This window comes from Arvicola amphibius, chromosome 8 (assembly GCF_903992535.2).
Source record: "Arvicola amphibius chromosome 8, mArvAmp1.2, whole genome shotgun sequence".
Lineage (NCBI taxonomy): Eukaryota > Metazoa > Chordata > Mammalia > Rodentia > Cricetidae > Arvicola > Arvicola amphibius.
This window is the reverse complement of record NC_052054.1, coordinates 88671105-88688181: the sequence shown is the minus strand read 5'-3', so window position 1 is coordinate 88688181 and position 17077 is coordinate 88671105. Positions and strand designations below refer to the sequence as shown.

At 45.1% G+C, this 17077-nt stretch overlaps 1 protein-coding gene across 1 annotated transcript in view; it reads left to right on the top strand.

Moving 5' to 3' along the window:
- The first annotated feature begins 6733 nt into the window (after positions 1–6733).
- The window catches only part of Man2a1 (mannosidase alpha class 2A member 1), a 163001-nt gene continuing 152657 nt past the window's right edge, over positions 6734–17077 (top strand). Inside the window, exon 1 of the mRNA XM_038339431.2 lies at positions 6734–7395. Coding sequence (XP_038195359.1) covers positions 7261–7395 — 135 coding nt within the window. The 5' untranslated portion in view covers positions 6734–7260. The remainder of the gene's footprint in view (positions 7396–17077) is intronic.

Here is a 17077-nt window from a genome sequence, read left to right as displayed (position 1 = left end):
GGCTTGTCTGAATCCTTCCTCGGCGGCGTGGACCCAGATTTTGTAAATGTCCCCTGTTAAATAGCTTAAAGCACCTAGACATGTTTATAGCACTTTACACTGAATCAGGATACCACAGTCCCAAGAGTAGCCATGCAAAATCCACCCACTCTACCCAATATGATTGCATGCAATTTTATTTTATTTTATTTTATTTTATCGAGACAAGGTTTTTCCTGTGTAGCATTAGCTAGCCTGGTCTACCCTGGAACTCACTCTTTAGACCAAGCTAGCCTTGAACTCAGAGAGCCACCTGCCTCTGCCTCCCAAATGTTGGGGTAGTATCTTCAATTCTATAGCATACTGGAGGAAACAGAAGTTTTGAAATCAGAAGAACCAAGTGTGCATTTAGTAGTTATACTTTAAGCCATGTTAATCTTTCTGCATCTAAGTTTCATTATAGATGGAATAGGTATCTGCACACTAAAGTGGCAGTATTATAAAAGCTAATCAAGGAAACATGTTAAACACCCAGCATAGACTTATTTGCCTTATTTCTTTATATCAAAATATTGGCTTCCTGTAATGATGAAGATTAGCAAATTTTCTTTTCAGGAATCCTCTTTAATGGGCTTTGAAGAAAGTACTTTGGGGGAAAATGTGCTAATTCATAAAGCTAAGAATATCTTTTTAAAATTTATTTTTATGTTATGTGTGAGGGAGTTTTTCCCTCACGTATGTCTGTGTACCATGTGCATGTATGCCAGGTGCCCACATTGGTCAGAAGAGGATGCTGGATCCCCTAGAACTGAAGTTATAAACTGTTGCTTGCTGCCATGTGGGGGACCCCTGGAAGAGCAGCCAGTGACCTTAACCAACAAGCCATCTCTTTCCAACCCAAAGAACAGTTTTGAATGTAGACTAGCAAACAGACCCTTATATAAGCCAGGACAACTACCTCTTTCCTAGCACTAGTAAGTTCACCCTCACTGGTACCTCAGAACAAGTCAATTAATTCAGAAGGTGTTTATTAAGCCTCACTATTGATAGACACTATTCTGCCCATTGAGGTACAATGGCAAGCCATATTCCAGGAGCTTGTAGCCTACTGGGAAAGCCAGATGCAAACCAAGTCAGTCAGTAATGGGAAGAATTCTGAAGATAGGGTGGTCATCCAGCTTCTTTATCCTTCTGATGCCCCTTCAGTGGCTTGTTATACTTCCTGACTCCCCACGTTTGTGCCATGGGGAGAAAGCACAGGCAGATAGAGAATATGGCGTAGCATCAGCACTATCTTAGGTGGGTGGGTGGTTTTGGGACTCAGGAAGGATCTGTGGTCAGTTATTGCTATATAGATCCTGGTAGAAAGCACGAGGTAGAGACTTGTCCGTGTTGTATGTCTTAGGTGGTGCTGGTTCTCCATGTCCGTGGAGCCCTGCTGTGTCTAAGGTGAGGGGTTCAGGTGGAACCACATGTATAGCAGGTTTGTGTCATAGTTGAGGAATACTGAATTAGGGCATTTCCTATTTCTGTGGTATGTGGTAAGCAAATTGGGAGGAGATATAATTTGGTTATCTGGTTGTTTTGGACAAAGGCAGCCCTGAGCAGTGGCCCTACTTTAAAAGTGGCCAAGGTTTGCATTTTCGGCATATCCAGGAAGAATACCTACGAATGCTTAGGCCATTTGGAAGACAGACTGTCCCAACATCCAGGAGAGCCAACCCTTCTATGCCTTTTAGTGTTCCACAATCATAACTATAAAATTTTTAAAAGTTCAGTGAGCATAAGAGAGAATGTCTCTACTGAAGTATTCCTTCCCTCAGTAGAATAGTTATTACCAATGCTAGGAGACAGCAACTCACATACTAAAATATTATTTTCCTCATTACTAAGACACAACTTGAACAGATGTGAAGCAGTATCTAAAAAAATGAACCTTTTATGGTGGTGGACAACCTTGAGTATGGGTTGACACTCGAACCTTGAGACAGGGCCTCTTGTTCACCACTGTGCTGTACGTGCTGGACTAGTTGGCCAATGAGACCAGGGAGGCTCCTGTTTCCACCTCCCATCTTGCTAAAGGAGGTCTGGAATTACAGATGCAATCTACATTGTCCAGCTTTATTTGGATCCTGGGGATTTAAAATCTCTGGTCTTCATTTGTGCTCAGCAAGCGATTCACTGCTGAACACGTCTCCAGCCTGAGTAGAGACGTACCTTAGCAGATATCATTTGCTCTCCTATGTTGTTGTTGCAGCATTATTTCCAATGGCCAAGATACTACGGTGAAAGGTCTTAGTGGAGTAAATCATAATTGATATGATATAAATTAATTTTCTAGAAAAGACAAGCTGCTTGTAGACTGTAGGTTGTACACACACACACACACACACACACACACCTAGTAGTGGTATTGCTGGGCCGTAGCGAAGTTCTGTTTTCAGTTTGAAGGGACTTTCATACTGTTTTCCATAACCTGTGCCAATTTGTACAGTGCTATTTGAAATTACACCCCCAATTGTTTCTATTAATATAACTGTTTACCATCCCTCTGACAGTTTACAAGGGCCCCCCATTATAGCATACCCTCAATATTATTATTTTACTTGTTTCCAAAACCATCATAACAGGTATAAAGTGATATCTGTTGTGATTTTAATATGTGATTTTAAGTATCTGATGATCAATGCTGAAAACTTTTTATATAGCTGTGGGCCATTGGTATGTCTTCAATGGAAAAAATGTACCACAATTGTTTTATTTTCCTATTGTATTATTTAAAAAAATACCTTGTACCAGGTGGGTGGCTGTTTTCTGTACCAGTGTATGCACACTTAGGCTGTCACCATGAGATAGGGTGCCACAAATAACATTAGTTCATTTTCTCAGAGTCTCCAGACCAGCAGCCCCAAACCAAAGTTTCAGCAGGACTGGGTTGTCTTTCATGGCTTAGAGCCGGCCACCTTTTCACTGTGTCATCAGATGGTCGTGGTGTGCATCATGTATGGTATAGTGTGTTTCTCTCTTACAAGGACCTCAGTTGGATTGGATTAGGGCTCCCACCTTATGATTTCATTTGAAATTTGGTAATAAGTAGTCCTGAAAGTAAATAAACAGCTTCCCCTCCTCCTGCCTGCAAAGCAGTATGCCTCTTTGTTTGTGCATTATGACTACAGAATAAGGTCTTCCCTATAAAGGCAACCAAATGACCCAGGCCTGTGAGTTGATTTGGGTTTGAAATCTGAAAGGGTGGCAACTCAAGTCAGAGTTTGGCTAACTGGTCTAGAGCTTCATGTGTTAAAAACAGAAAAAAACTCTCTACCTAGGCTGCCTATGCACTATGCTCTGCAGACATCTCTGGGCCCAGGTAGTCTGCCACTTGTAAAGATGAAGGGGTCCACTCTGACTTCGTTGGTTGAGTGCTGCTAGGCTTCTGCTGTTCTGGGAATCCTGCCATCTTCATGTAAACCAGAGAGGCCAGCTAAACAGTGCCATCGCCTGTAGTCATAGCTGGCCCAGAGGGGCAGAATCTTCAGAGATTTCTTTAGTGTCTTTCTCAACACTTCAGTGAAGGGTGTACCTTCTGTGTCTCAGCATGGGGCACAGCTGGGGGATGGGTTTGCACGTTGTGGCATATGATAAATCCAATGCAATATTTGTTTTTTTCTAAATCATTGGCTTTCCTTTTCCACATCATGCTAGGAAGCTCTGGTATCTCAAAACTCCTAAACTGCCCATTACTCAAATCAATTTTAACTGCATGAACTAAATGCCTTAAAAAGATTTATTTATTTATTTATTTTCTGCATATTGGTGTTTCGCTTGTATGTGATTCTGTGTGCCACACGCATGCAGTGCCCAAGGAGGATATCAGATCATCTGGGCTGGAGTTAGATCGGGTTCTGAGTTGTCATATTGATGCTGGGAACACAACCTGAGTCCTCTGTGAGAGCATCAAGTGCTCTTAATCTCTAAGCCAGATCAGAAATAAACTTTGACTACATCTAGTGTTACATTCTATCTTTTATGCCCTCCAAACCCTTAGAAACCATTTCTATATATGGTTCCCAGATTTTTGCCAACATATATTAGGTACAATTATAGTTATTTTGATGTGTGAACTACTGCTCTTTTCTACTTTACAAGATTACACACAAAAATGTGATCATTGTCTCAATTATAGTGGTGCAGAAGTTGACTAGTAGTTTTTTGAGAAAGGTATAAATTCCAAGTCAAAGAATATGCTTCAGATGAGGACAACCACTTCTGGTGGAATTCATAGAAAAGATGAGTATTTTAGAAAAACATACATATGTGTACAATCCCCCAAACCCTAAATATGACAAGATTTTTAAAATTTTTTTAACCTTTTGGTTATATGGATGTTTTGCCTACATGTATGTCTGTGCACTACATGTATGCCTGGTCTCCAAAGAGACCAGAAGGTGCCAAATTCCCATATGGAACTGGAGTTAAGAGATGGTTGTGAGCTGCCATGTGGGTGCAGAACCCAGGTCTTCTAGAAGAATGGCCAATGATCCAACCTCTAAGCCATCTCTGCAGTCCAAACTGACAAGGTTTTCAAGCAAAGGAAACTCAAGTGTGCTAACCACAGAGTGGCCACTGCTTCTACTGGTGAGAGAAGCATAGCGTGACCACACAGGTATGTGTTGGGGGAGGGGTGGGGCATACAGCGCTGGACTGCTAGATTCATGTGTCTGACTTACTTCAAACCTTAGCATTTTATCGTTCACCAATTAATCCATCCCCTCTTTAGAGGGGAAAAAAAACTTGTCATGTCTGTGAATTCAGTAGTTAATAAGTCAGCCGCTCCAAAACCAAAATAAAACATTTGATCTTCAGTTATGTAATTCTCATTGCTACAAGAGGGGTCCTCTTAGGATTGTTAATGGAATCTCTTTGATTCTCATACCATAGGAGAACTGATGGACCCGCGTTTGTCGTTTCTCTTTATAAGTATTCTCTTTATAAGCATCCTCCCCCACCAGTCTCCCTGTGGCCCTGTCTATAGCCATGAGGTCAAACGCAGCTATCACCAAGTCCCCCACGTATTTGCTCCATTGGCATTTCATCAGAATCAACCACAGGTGATTGCTCAATTAACTGAGTTGCTCTTCATGACCCAAATTACCATTCTATTTCCCTTTGGCAAGGCGCTCTAGGCAAAGATCAGGCAATTTGACCTTTAAATCCTGTCTTCGCAGGTCTATCTCGTGGGACTACTTCCTGGACACTGAAGGCTTAATAGAACGAATTCTTAACTCTAATAGAGAATTAAATAACGAGGGATTCACTATATTCACAGAAAGAATATAGACAGCAGCTGCTGGGAGCAAACCCTATAGTTACCTCTTGAGCTGATAAAGGCCCCCTAAAGATTACCCTGCCCATCCAGTCAGAGGCTAAGCTAGAGATCTCATGGCAACTGCGGTCTGGGTGATAGAACAGAGGTCATTGTGATACCGCTTCCCCGCCCCGAACTTGCTTTGTGTTGTTGCTAGACAGTCAGGAAAGCTGTTCAGGCCTTCCGCCACTACAAAAACTGCCGGCCAGCGAGGAGTTTGGGACTTGAAAAAGTCAGGTAGGCTAGGAGAAACTGCTTATCAGATATACCAGAACCAGGAAGCAAGTTCCTTGATTTCCAGTAATGTCTCTTCAGCACCCTCTACTGACAAAATGTCCCAGAAGGAGAAGCTAAACCTACTCCAAAGGCCCAGATTCATGTTCACGGCGCAGTGAGAAAGGGTGAATTTGGAGCCCAGAGGCTATAATTCAACAGTCGGCACAAGCTTTTCTCCCCTCCCTCTCATTAGATTTTTGTCGACTGATGTCTACATCTGCCTGGATGAGGCTTCGTCCGCCTCTTTGGCTCCCAGGTTTCACCAGGGTGTCGCCAAAAGCCAAGAGGAAGAAGAGATGAGTCCAAAGAGGATCGTCAGATTTCTTGTCTACCTTTCCTGACAGCAGCCCTTCACCGACCTTTCCAAGGCTGGTCTGGGTGTTCAAGGAGAGAAGACCCGACCAGAGGATGGAATTTGGGCAATGAACCACAGGCGCTATGGAGCTCCGGCTACTGCTGGCCCCGGTTCCTGCCAAGCCGCCTCCCTTGTCACCGAAGCCTCTTGAGGTCTTCCTACTGTCAGGGCCCAGTGAGGCAGGCGCTGGGCGGGCCTGGCGGGCGGCGCGCTGTGATTGGGCGCCAGGGGGCCCGCCCCCTCATCCCGGCGCGTCGGGAGGGGGCGGGGCCAGCCGGCTGCCCAGCTCCAGGGCTACGGGCGCCTATTGACCCAGCGGCCGCCGCGCCGCCGCTACCGTCTCCTCAGGCTCGTGGCGGGCGGTCCTGGAGCGCCGAGTGGCGCTGGGGAAACGGCTCTTCCTTTCGTGACCGCCGCCGCCATCTCCGCGTTTTCGGGGCGGGAAGGAGGGGGTGCTCAGGGCTGCAGCTGGAGCGGGCTCCTCTCCGGGGACGGTCCTCTCCTTGCTCTGCTTTGCCTCCTCCCGGCGCCGCCCGCCCCCTGCGCCCTCCGCGTGCAGCTCGGGCCCGGGAGGGGGAAGGTAGGGGCGGCGGGGGGGCCGGGAGAGGCCGGGGAACGGACACACACCCCGAGGAAAGTCCTGGATCGCAGCGCCCCGGAACCCAGGGTACACCCCGGCCGGGCCCCCGCAGTAGCCGAGGCAGGAAGGGGCTCCGGCGGGGACGCGGGGGCGGTGTGGCGGGGGCGGGCCTGGGTGTCCCGGCGCTAAGTTGTGGGGTACGGCGCCTCCAGGTCCAGTTCCTCCTTCGGCGCGCGCGTTCCTCGTTGCCAGCGCTGCACGCTCGGCCCTGGAGCCGCGGAACCCGCGCGTTCTCTGGGCGCCGAGGACACGCCTGCCCTTGTCGAGAAAACTTTTCCTGCCGACTCAGTCGTGGCGGCGGTGGCAGGAAGTCGGGGCAGCGACCTCTCCTCTGCCTTCTCCGCGCTCCCTACCGGGTGTCGGTCCCCAGCAGGAGAGCAAGTTTGTGGGGACCCTTTCCTGGCTGCTCAGGAGTCCGCCTCGCAGGGACGGCCAGCCCCGGGGAGGGCAGCGGAGAGCTTAGGCCGAGGGCGCGTGGTGGCTCCGGGAACGAGGTGCGGAGCGCGGCCGGAACCCGCGCTGTAGAGCGCGACGGGTGTGCAGCCCAGAGCAGAGAGCCTTCGGCGATCGCCGGCTGGAGTCGCCAGTCCTCTGCTTCTTTCGTGTGAGGACCGTGTCCTGGCCCCGAGTCTATCGAGGAAAAAAATGAAGTTAAGTCGCCAGTTCACCGTGTTCGGCAGCGCTATCTTCTGCGTCGTAATTTTCTCACTCTACCTGATGCTGGACAGGGGTCACTTGGACTACCCTCGGGGCCCGCGCCGGGAGGGCTCCTTCCCGCAGGTAAGCACCTGGTGTCGGGCGCCGGGCCGGAGGGCTAGCTTGGGGGCTCTCACTTGTCGCCGACGCTCGGCTCCGGGGCAGGGTGAGGCCACACCCGACGGCGCGGCAGAGCCTGCTCCCGGCTCAGGCTGTGCCGCGCTCGGACCCCCGAGTTCGCAAAGTGCTGGGCGTCGTTCGGCGGCAGCCTGGCGCTCGCCAGAAGTGGCCTTGTTCCGGCATTCGCTCCGGGTCTGTGGAAGTGGCCTCGGGCACCTGCTGGCGGGGAACCGGCGCCGCACGAGTGTCTCTGTGGGTCGCCCCCTCGGCTAGCTCAGGATTAAAGCTGCCAGAGGTTGCTCAAATGCCCCTGTGCACACCCGAAGCGCAGCGCACCTAGCTCACCTAAAAAAAAAACAGATTTCTGTTTTTTGCCCCCGTCCCCCTTCACTGCCTCTTAAGACGTAGAAAGTTTATTTCCTGTTGCAACCCTTTTGGAGGTGGATAGTAGCGTTGATTTTAGTGTCGTCATTCCTCAGCTGTTACATCGGATTGATTTGGAGCAGAGCCGGGAAGCGCGTGTTATACTCCTGCTGGAAGCTGTGCGGCGCTCAGTTCTGTGCGGGGTGGTCAAACTGGCAAAGGGGGAAAAAAAAGACCCACCCAGTTCTTTCAGGAAAAGTTGCTAAAAATAAGCAAATCGATGCAATGGGTTCTGTTTGGAAGGTTACCACGCTGCGATTGCGAGTGGCTTTTATAGCTGCTCTTTGCTGTTGAAACACACACATTTCAGTGGAAGCAGATGAGGTGTGGAGAACTCTGAAGAATTCAAATATTGACGAGCTAACAACCAGTCGACTAGAGAAATCTATGACCTATTCCAATGAGGCTGATGTTTAATTTTTTTTTCCTTTCACGGTTGAAATGATTGAAAACTATCCTTGCTTCTGCTGTGCTAGGGTTAATGGCCTGGTGGGAACTGGAATTTAAAGTACATGCTCTATTTGAAGTATTATGAAATTGACGCGAGGACTTAGGGATTCTGTCATTAGTACAGAACACGAGAAATAATTTTTTTTTTTTTTTTTGGTTTTTCGAGACAGGGTTTCTCTGCAGCTTTAGAGCCTGTCCTGGAGCTAGCTCTTGTAGAAATAATTTTTAGAAGAGTGGAATTGAAAACCTGGCCGCAGACAGATGTTTCCAAATGTTTACAGCTTCTGCTCTCCCTAGGTGGTAGTATGATAGAGAAAATATATTACAAGCCCTATTGGCTGCCTTTAAATCTTGAACGTGGAGTTTGCGCCAGGCTTGTTGATGAGGCTGAAGTAAATAGTTTGACAACAGGTAAATCCTTGTGGCCAGAGCCCAGGAGTTCTGAGCTTTGTTTGAAGTTCTCTGTAATTGCGGAGTTAAAGTTACTGCGATCCTCTTAACCCCATTTTCAGAATTGTCTCCATTACAGGAAATATAAAACGGGTACCCTTTTACTTAGTGATGTCTTAATAACATCCTCTGGCTTTGGCTGGGTGATCACTTGAGCATGATTTATGCTAACATCTGCACGGGGTTCTCTGACAACCTTGACATTTCCCTCTGTTTCTAAAGCAGTGGGTGACTCATTCCGTCACTGAGAAATCTTAAGCACTCAGTTCTCCCGTTTCCATATGAGCCCCTGCTCACTGAGAAGTGGAAGTTCTGCTTAGAGTATGCAGCGTTTAGAGCTGTGGAGGTGGGTTTCCAGAGAGGCACCTGTAGTGGCGTGTTTTCTGGACAGGGAGAGAGGCTTGGGGGTGGTAGCCTTGTTCTCATCTGGACCTCACTTGAAAGGTTTAGCAGTGGTGGGCCTCGGAATCTCCTAGTGGATAGACTTTGTAAGCCCTCTCTGGAAGCCTGAGAATCATGTGTTTGGCATTAACCAGAGTGCATCACATGATGAACTTGATTTCCCCAACTACCATTCAGTGGGTGGGGAAAGGAGGCAGGCGAGACTTTACCATGCCCAAGGTCACACAGACAAAATCCGGGACTGGAACAGGTAGCTCTGAATAGTGTCATCTCAGAGCCATAGAGCCATCTTCCTCCTGGGAGCCTGCTGGTGAGAGCCTCTAGCCTGCTCGCTGCCAGATCTGTGTCCAGCAGAAACAAACTTGGTGGTGGCAGTTTAGCTTATGACCTCCTGACCGCTGAAGAGTAGCTTTTATTATGAAGGCATAATGAATGTGGTCCTTTTGCTGGCATGTTCGCCGCTTTGGATTTATGCTTTCCCAGAATGTCTTCTAAGTTACTTCGCAGCCAGACATTATTACGACGAAAACCATTACGAAGCAGAGCATCCAACGTTTTTTAATATTTTTCTATATCTAAACTATATGTTAACTTTAATTGCACAACACTACCAGGCATAGCAAAAACTGTGTTACAGTCTGGTTCTTGAACAGGTTTTGGTGGTGAATTCTTGAGTTTAAGTAGCACCCGTTTTGCCAGTGTTTAGTGTCTTGTAACAACACAACCAGAGGTTACATTGTCAATTCTAGTTTCTTTCACTTGATGTGGTAACTTTGTTAAGGTGTGCATCTCATTTAGTATGCAAACAGTATTTTAAGACCATCCTAGGTTGAAAGCAATCTGTGTTTGCAGTTCTTTGGACTTTTGTTCTTTCCCCTCTTGCAGTTTTGTTTCCTGCCACCTGATCAGTCCTGGGTCTAGAGTACTCCACTGCACTTCAGCGCTGCCCCACTCCAGCTCCCAGTGCCCCCACCCCAGCGCCCCCAACTCCTACACACCCCAACCTAGCTCCGCCCCGCCCCACCCCCAGAACCCTGCCCGCCTCCGGGGAAACTACCTAGAGGTCTTTCCCTGAGTATTAGGTGGCTACATTCTTAAGGTTCTTTTTGTCTCAGCTAAACAATAAAAATAACTGAATAAAACAAAAACAAAAGAAACAAAAAGCAAAACCAAAGGCTAATTACCCTTCCTCCACAAAAAAAAAAAAAAAAAAAAAAACAAAAACCCCTTCAATCTGAATGAGAGGTTGGTGGGACCTAATGCTAGCTATGAGAGTATGAGCAGGTGAGATTGAGAAATGTTACATTTCCTTGAAAGGGCTGGCCATCCGACCAGGCAGTTTCCCTTGTTGCTCCTGCGACCACCAGGAAAAAGCACCAGTCCTGTGCTTGCATCTAGGGGATTCAAACAAGGAATCAGGATCTGTAACAGCGACTGTCTTTAACTAGTTTATCATCAGACATGGGGACCAATGTTAGCTTCTGAAATCCCTGTGGAAGTTAGACAATGACGAAAAATGTGCAGGTGAAGTCCAGACTTGATCGTTGGGCTCAGGTAACATTTATCAAGGGAGAAAATGAAAATGTGTTGAAGTACGTGATCTGGAAGCCCTATGGTCAGGATTTGATGCCTTAAGCAAATCTTTGAAACTAGATGTATATATAGAAGTCTGTTTAAATGCGTTCCACCACTAGCATCTTTTAGCATTTGGGAAACTGAGGCAGGAGTATGGATGCATGTCCTGGGCCAGCCTAAGGCGTGTAGACCTTAGCAGCGTCTAAGCGAACACCCTCGCACAACCCAAACCACACTAGTAGTGTTCCAGTGCAGCACAGAACATATTAATAACCGCCGCAGTAGGCATGAGGACCCTCGTGTCCTAGCTGCTGTTTCCTGGTTTCTGTAAGTCATTTAGTCTGAAGCATGATGTATCTATGACAGTCCTCTCCCACCGCCGCCAGAGCACTGTATTTGCAACAATAGGTGTTGCTGCTGGGGTTTGCGTAGGGAGCACAGTGGGGTTGTCTGGTTTCCTGAGCTGTAACGGTGGAGATCTAGGACTTTTGGGAAAGGGTGGAGCTTTGATGGCAACCATGATTAGAAATTCAAGAACTTTAAGAATCTTGATTAAGGGTCCCCTCCATCCCATCCCGAGGTCAGTAGTCTTCTGGATCTTCTCTGAGGTGAGTCCCCTCCATCTCGTCCCGAGGTCAGTAGTCTTCTGGGACTCCTCTGCCAAGCACAGATCTCAGACATGGGCTTCTGAGGAAAAGCTGAACCACATGCCCTGACTGATCTGAAGGCTTTATTTTTAAAACTGATTTGCATGTATATTGTTCCTGAATCAAGACCCGAGGAAGTACTTTGATAACAGGTATCAAGATTCTATTTATTGGAAAGGGATTGTTCTGTTAGACATTCATTAGCCTTAAGGGATTTCTGTAGTATGGATGGAACATTGATGAAATTGACCACTTTTGTGGTTTTTTTTACTCTGAGTTTGCTATTGGTTTTTGTGATGTTAAAATGTTTACCTAGAAGACGAAGGGGCCATTCTTGCAGGTCCCCTCTGGTCTCCAGCTTTCTTCATTCAGAGGCCCCAATTTCCCCTTGTTGTTTCCCTATTTCCATAGACAACCCCATAAGAAAATCAAAGGCTAGTCATCTGTTAGGTGAACTGTGGTTTCTGACTTCTGTAGGGCTTGCTCTATTTCTGGGTCCTGTTCTTGATGTGGCAGCAGCTGTAGACCCGTGGAGAGGGATGCTATGAGGTAGACAACAGAAGAAATAAACTACTTGATTTGAATACATTCTGTTTGTTGAGTAAGTCTAGACGGAGTATTGGAGAGAGAGTGTGTTTAAGGTAATATCGTTCGTACTGTTATACAGATAGTAGACATCATCAGTCTTTGGTGTTCAGTTTCTGAATGTAACATAGTGTTTCCTAAGGAAAAGGCCAGTACTGAGGCACTTGAGTTTATAACTGCACACACTATCTTTCCGCTCCTTCAGTCCGGGGGTTTTTAACCCCTTTGCTGTTGATATGTTTTGGGGTCTGACAATTGTTGTTGGGGCTTGTCTCTGCGGTACTGCAAGCAGCCACTTGTCTCCTTTCTTGTCCCCCATTTGTAGCAATCAAAAAATGTCCCCAGACATCTGCTAGATATAAATAGCCTCTGGTGGGGGAAACTGTCCCCACTGAAAATCAGTTTGCCTGAGGTCTGTTTTTTTTTTTGTTTGTTTGTTTTTTATACACAGTATACTTTCTGGGCATTTTGCATTTTGGGAAGGAGTGATTGAAAGGTCTAGTTCTAAGGCTCCGAAGGATACGTAGCATATTTAGATGCTCCTACCCTGTTATTTCTTTCTGGGTGCCTAAAATTCAGTTACATATCTAAGATTGTAAATTGCAATATGTTACAGAAAACATAAGGATGCGTTATGTTCATATACAAATTAAAGGGAAAAAGGGAAGGTTAACAGAACTTTCCTTCTTCGTGTTTACCAGTTGAATGTATACATTCTAATAAAAACATTCTGTGCACGTCATAGCGATTAGGTGGTGTTCCAAGCTCATTGGAGACTGGCTGGCAGCAGTCCAGATTTATTCTCCTTGCCTTTTGGAATGGGAAGGCAAGCTCTATCGATCAGCAATAAGGTGGTATAAAATCATTCGCAAGCATTATTTGAAAGTCTGAAACTTTCTCAGCTTGGATTTCTTGTTCAGTTTGATGATTCTGGTGCTTGCATTTTGTGTGCCCTCTTGGGATGGGAAAAAGCAGAGGAGGAAACTGGGAAATACAGTATTTCCTACTGTGCATTTCAATTTGTCTTCCAAATGGTATTTTTGAAGAAGGAATGGAGAGATGAGCAGGAAAACAAGGAAGGTCTTAATGAATCCCTGTCTTCTTTTTCTGTTGTCCTCACGTCTAAGGCAGCTGATGGTGAAACAGATTGATCTAATGCCTCTTTTTGTAGGGTGGAAGCTAAGAATGGTTTTTCCATTTTTGAGTAGTTATTTTCATTTCATGGCATCTCCGTGGCTAGTTGTGTGTGAACTCTCTTAGCTGAGTGAAGTGGCTGGGCAGAAAACATAAAACCTAAAATATTTACCTGACATTTCTCAGAAAAGGACTTGGTAATCCTGGGTTTAAACTGTTCTTCTCTGTTATTGGAGGCAAACTGTATGCTGAAGCAGTAGAGTCACTGAAAGCAACATTCTTATAAACTGGCTATTAAATAAACACTGGTCTAAATTTGTGTCTTGAAACTTATGTCTGTCTACTTGCTACATAGATTTCCAGGTATCCTTGGGGACCATCCATGCTAATACATAGACATGCACGATACACTTAACTACTTTCTGTATATCACCTGAGATTTGAAATTAATTGACTATTTACTTACTGATTTACTAGTGTACTGGGACTTGAACCTGGGACCTTACACACGCTAGGCAAGTATTCTCCCACTGAACCACGTTCCCATCTCCCTTCCCTTTGTTTTTACACTTTTTTATTTTGAGACAAGGTCTTAATGCATTGTGTAACCTGGTTTAGAACTCACTGTGTAGTCCAGGCAGGCCTTGAACATGTGTTCTTCCTGTCTTAGCCTTTAGAGTAGCTAGGATTACAACATGTGCTACGAGACCCTAAAACTTGAACTTTCTCACTTGACTGCTCAGTGTGTGTTTTGGACCATGAATGAGTTTATACCTTCGAGATGGGAAGGCTTGACTTTGTTGTGTCTTGCTGCTGTAAGTCCTAGATGGCCAGAGTACAGAGCCCAATCTGAACATTTGGGTTAGTCGGTAATGCTGAATTCAGCAGACCCCACGTGTGGATATCTGTCATAAACTGTTTCGTATATAGGACGGTGCAAGGCTCTCCTCGGTCCGGAGGATTGCCTAGGCTCTAGACTGCTGGTCTGCTCACTAAAGAATAACTCGCCCTTCTGTATCATCACTCTTAAAGCTTACGTCTACCTTTGATCTTAGTTGGATCTTTGGAGATCAGATCACCAGCTTTAAGTCAGAGCACACCTGGTCTGAACCAAATGGGTGTGGTGCTCTCATTAAGTCGTTTCTATGATTGATATTTTAAAGTCTGTTTTCTTTTTCTTTATTCTCTTCCTCCTTTTAATTTATGTATTGTGGATTTTCAGATGGCGTTGTTTTTGAGTCTAGGATTATCATCATCATTGTTTGTTGTAAGGAGGCCGCTTGTTTGTTTCCCGGCTGCCCAGACTCCTGAATTAACCACACAGATATTGTATTAATTGAATCACTGCTTGGCCAATTACTTAAGCATGTTGCTAGCTAGCTCTTACATCTAAAGTTAACCCATCTCCATTATTTTATATTTTACCATTAGGCTCCTGGCCTACAGGGAAAGTTTGAGTGTGTCTGTCTCTGGTGGTGTCTCCATGGCTTTCCCTAACTCTGCCTTCTTTCTCCAAGCATTCAGTTTAGTTTTTCCCGCCCAGCACTGTTATGCCCTGCTCTGTTACAGGCTCAAAGCAGTTTCTTTTTCACTAACCAATAAAAGCAACACATAGACAGAAGGACCTCCCACACCAATTATTTATTTTTTGGTTCTGAAAAGCCAGCAGTTCCTGAACCAGACCTTATGCTGTGGTCTTTTTAATGAACCACTTTATCTTGGATCAGAATTGGCAGCCTTGACAGTGATCTGTTTTAAATACTTTCGTGAAGGCATAGTTACACATAGGAATAATAAGAGAAACAAAAAACCCTAAAGTAGGGAGGTGTGCATCGCCACAGAGTGGTGTGCATCAACACAGAGAGGTGTGCATCGACACAGGGAGGTGTGCATCGCCACAGGGAGGTGTGCATCGCCACGGAGAGGTGTGGATCGACACAGGTGTGCATTGACACAGAAAAGTGTGCATTGACAACTGCAATCTTTCTTCTCTGCTGGCCAGCTCAGTGGTTCCCAGTCCTCCTCCTGTGGGGGCCTTACTCCACTAGGTTTCTCTTTCTAAATCTAACATACACTCATGCACTATAACAAACAGCATTGTTTCATCTTCAGCTACTGTTTCCTTTCATAAAAGATTAGGGATTCTTCTCTCCCCTTTATAAAGTTAGTTTGCTACTTAATTCTTCTGTTTGATATCACTTAGAAGGATAGAATTCTGCTTGCTTTCCTAATCTATCACCATTAGGTATGAGCTCTCAAGTCTCCACCTTTCGGCTGGGGAAGGTAGTGGTTTTCAACCACCTTCTACTTGTTTCTTTTTCTTTCCATTCTCCATATTCCTTGAGTCTTCTTATTACCCACAAGCTTTAAATAATTTGCATTTCATTTCAGGACTTCATGTCTTACATGCTCTGCCTATTGGCTACAAAGGTTGAAAACCAAAAACAAAGGATGCAGAATTTCCAATGGAGGAATAAACCTAAGAGATTTATTGTATAATATGGTAGCTATGGATAGTAACTATGTATTGTTGTCTTCAAAACTGCTAAGAGTAGATTCCAAGGGTTCTTATTACAGAAGTGCTAATTTTAAGAACTAGCACATGTTAACTTGATTAAATGTTTCAAAATGTATAGACATTTTGAAAACATGTTCTACCTGATAAGTGTGTATTATTTTTATTTATCATTCAAAATATATCAAAATGTTTAACTATAATGAACATTGCAAATATTGATAGCATAGTGTATTTCACTCTGTCAGGTAATTTGGCTTCATAGGGAAAGTAGGGTGATACTGCATTCTTCAGTACGTTCCACTTGGCATCTGGGCAAGCAGATTCTCATATCTTACATTCCATCTGTTAAAAACCATGCTGTTTTCATCTCGTTCACATCTGGGCTGTGGCTTTCTTGTAGCTTTTGTTTTCCATGTCTATTTCTAATTTATTTTTTATATTACTGACAGTGGAAATGGAAATAATTAAGTTCTGTCTCTTGCATCTTGTTATATTAAAAGTAGTTGGACTCTTAAGGTTTTATGGGATCAAAAGAAAGAAGTTCTGTCCTTTCAAGTTGTTGTCCACTGTTAATGTTGGCTCAGATTGCCACACTTCCTCCAGGGTGAGCACTGTTTTGTCTCTGTTCCCATGAGGAACCCACCCTTCAGGGTGGGTACTTGGGCTTCTGCATCCTTTGCAGCAGTCTCTCTGAGGTCTTCTATTATTATCTTTTGCTTGATTTAAATACATTTTGTTTATGTTAAATGCTTAAATAACAATTAAGATGGGGGTTTACATTCTTTTTTAAAACAAATTTTTAAATTAAAATATAACGTCTTCCCTGTTCAATCTACCCATGGACCCAACTTGCTCTCAAATCCATGGTCCCTTTTTCTTTAATTATTATTAGTGTGTGTGTGTGTGTGTGTGTGTATTTGTAAATATATAAAATATATGTCACATCTGCTGGGTCTGTTTGGTGTAGTTTGTATGTACGTCTTATATCCACAGATACCTGTAGCCCTCACCGTTCATCAAGGAAGCTTCTTTTTGCAGCAGATGGCGACCATTCCAGAAAGCCACCGCTGGTCGGAATGCAGAGGACAGCTGAGCATAGGGTTGATACATTTACAGCACAGTAATGCCCACACCTAAGCTTCAGGGAGCATGTAGAAGAAGGTGTGAGAGAGAAGAGGACCCGGATATATGTTAGAGAATGTGTCTTTTGGATATGACAAGGAAACCACACCCACGGACTCTCAGTAGTGTGGCTGCTTTAACAAGACTTCAACTCCTGACACCACTAGTTGACAGTCCAGCACAGATGGGGTAGACCTCTGAGTTCTTTTGTGCTAGAGGCATGGAATTCATGGGTGGGGGCCTTGTGGTGACTTTCTCTGGAGGATAGGAACCAGTGACTGGAACACTCAAGGATGGAGGCCCAATACTGAATCATCCTTAGAATCATTGTCTGTCTTAG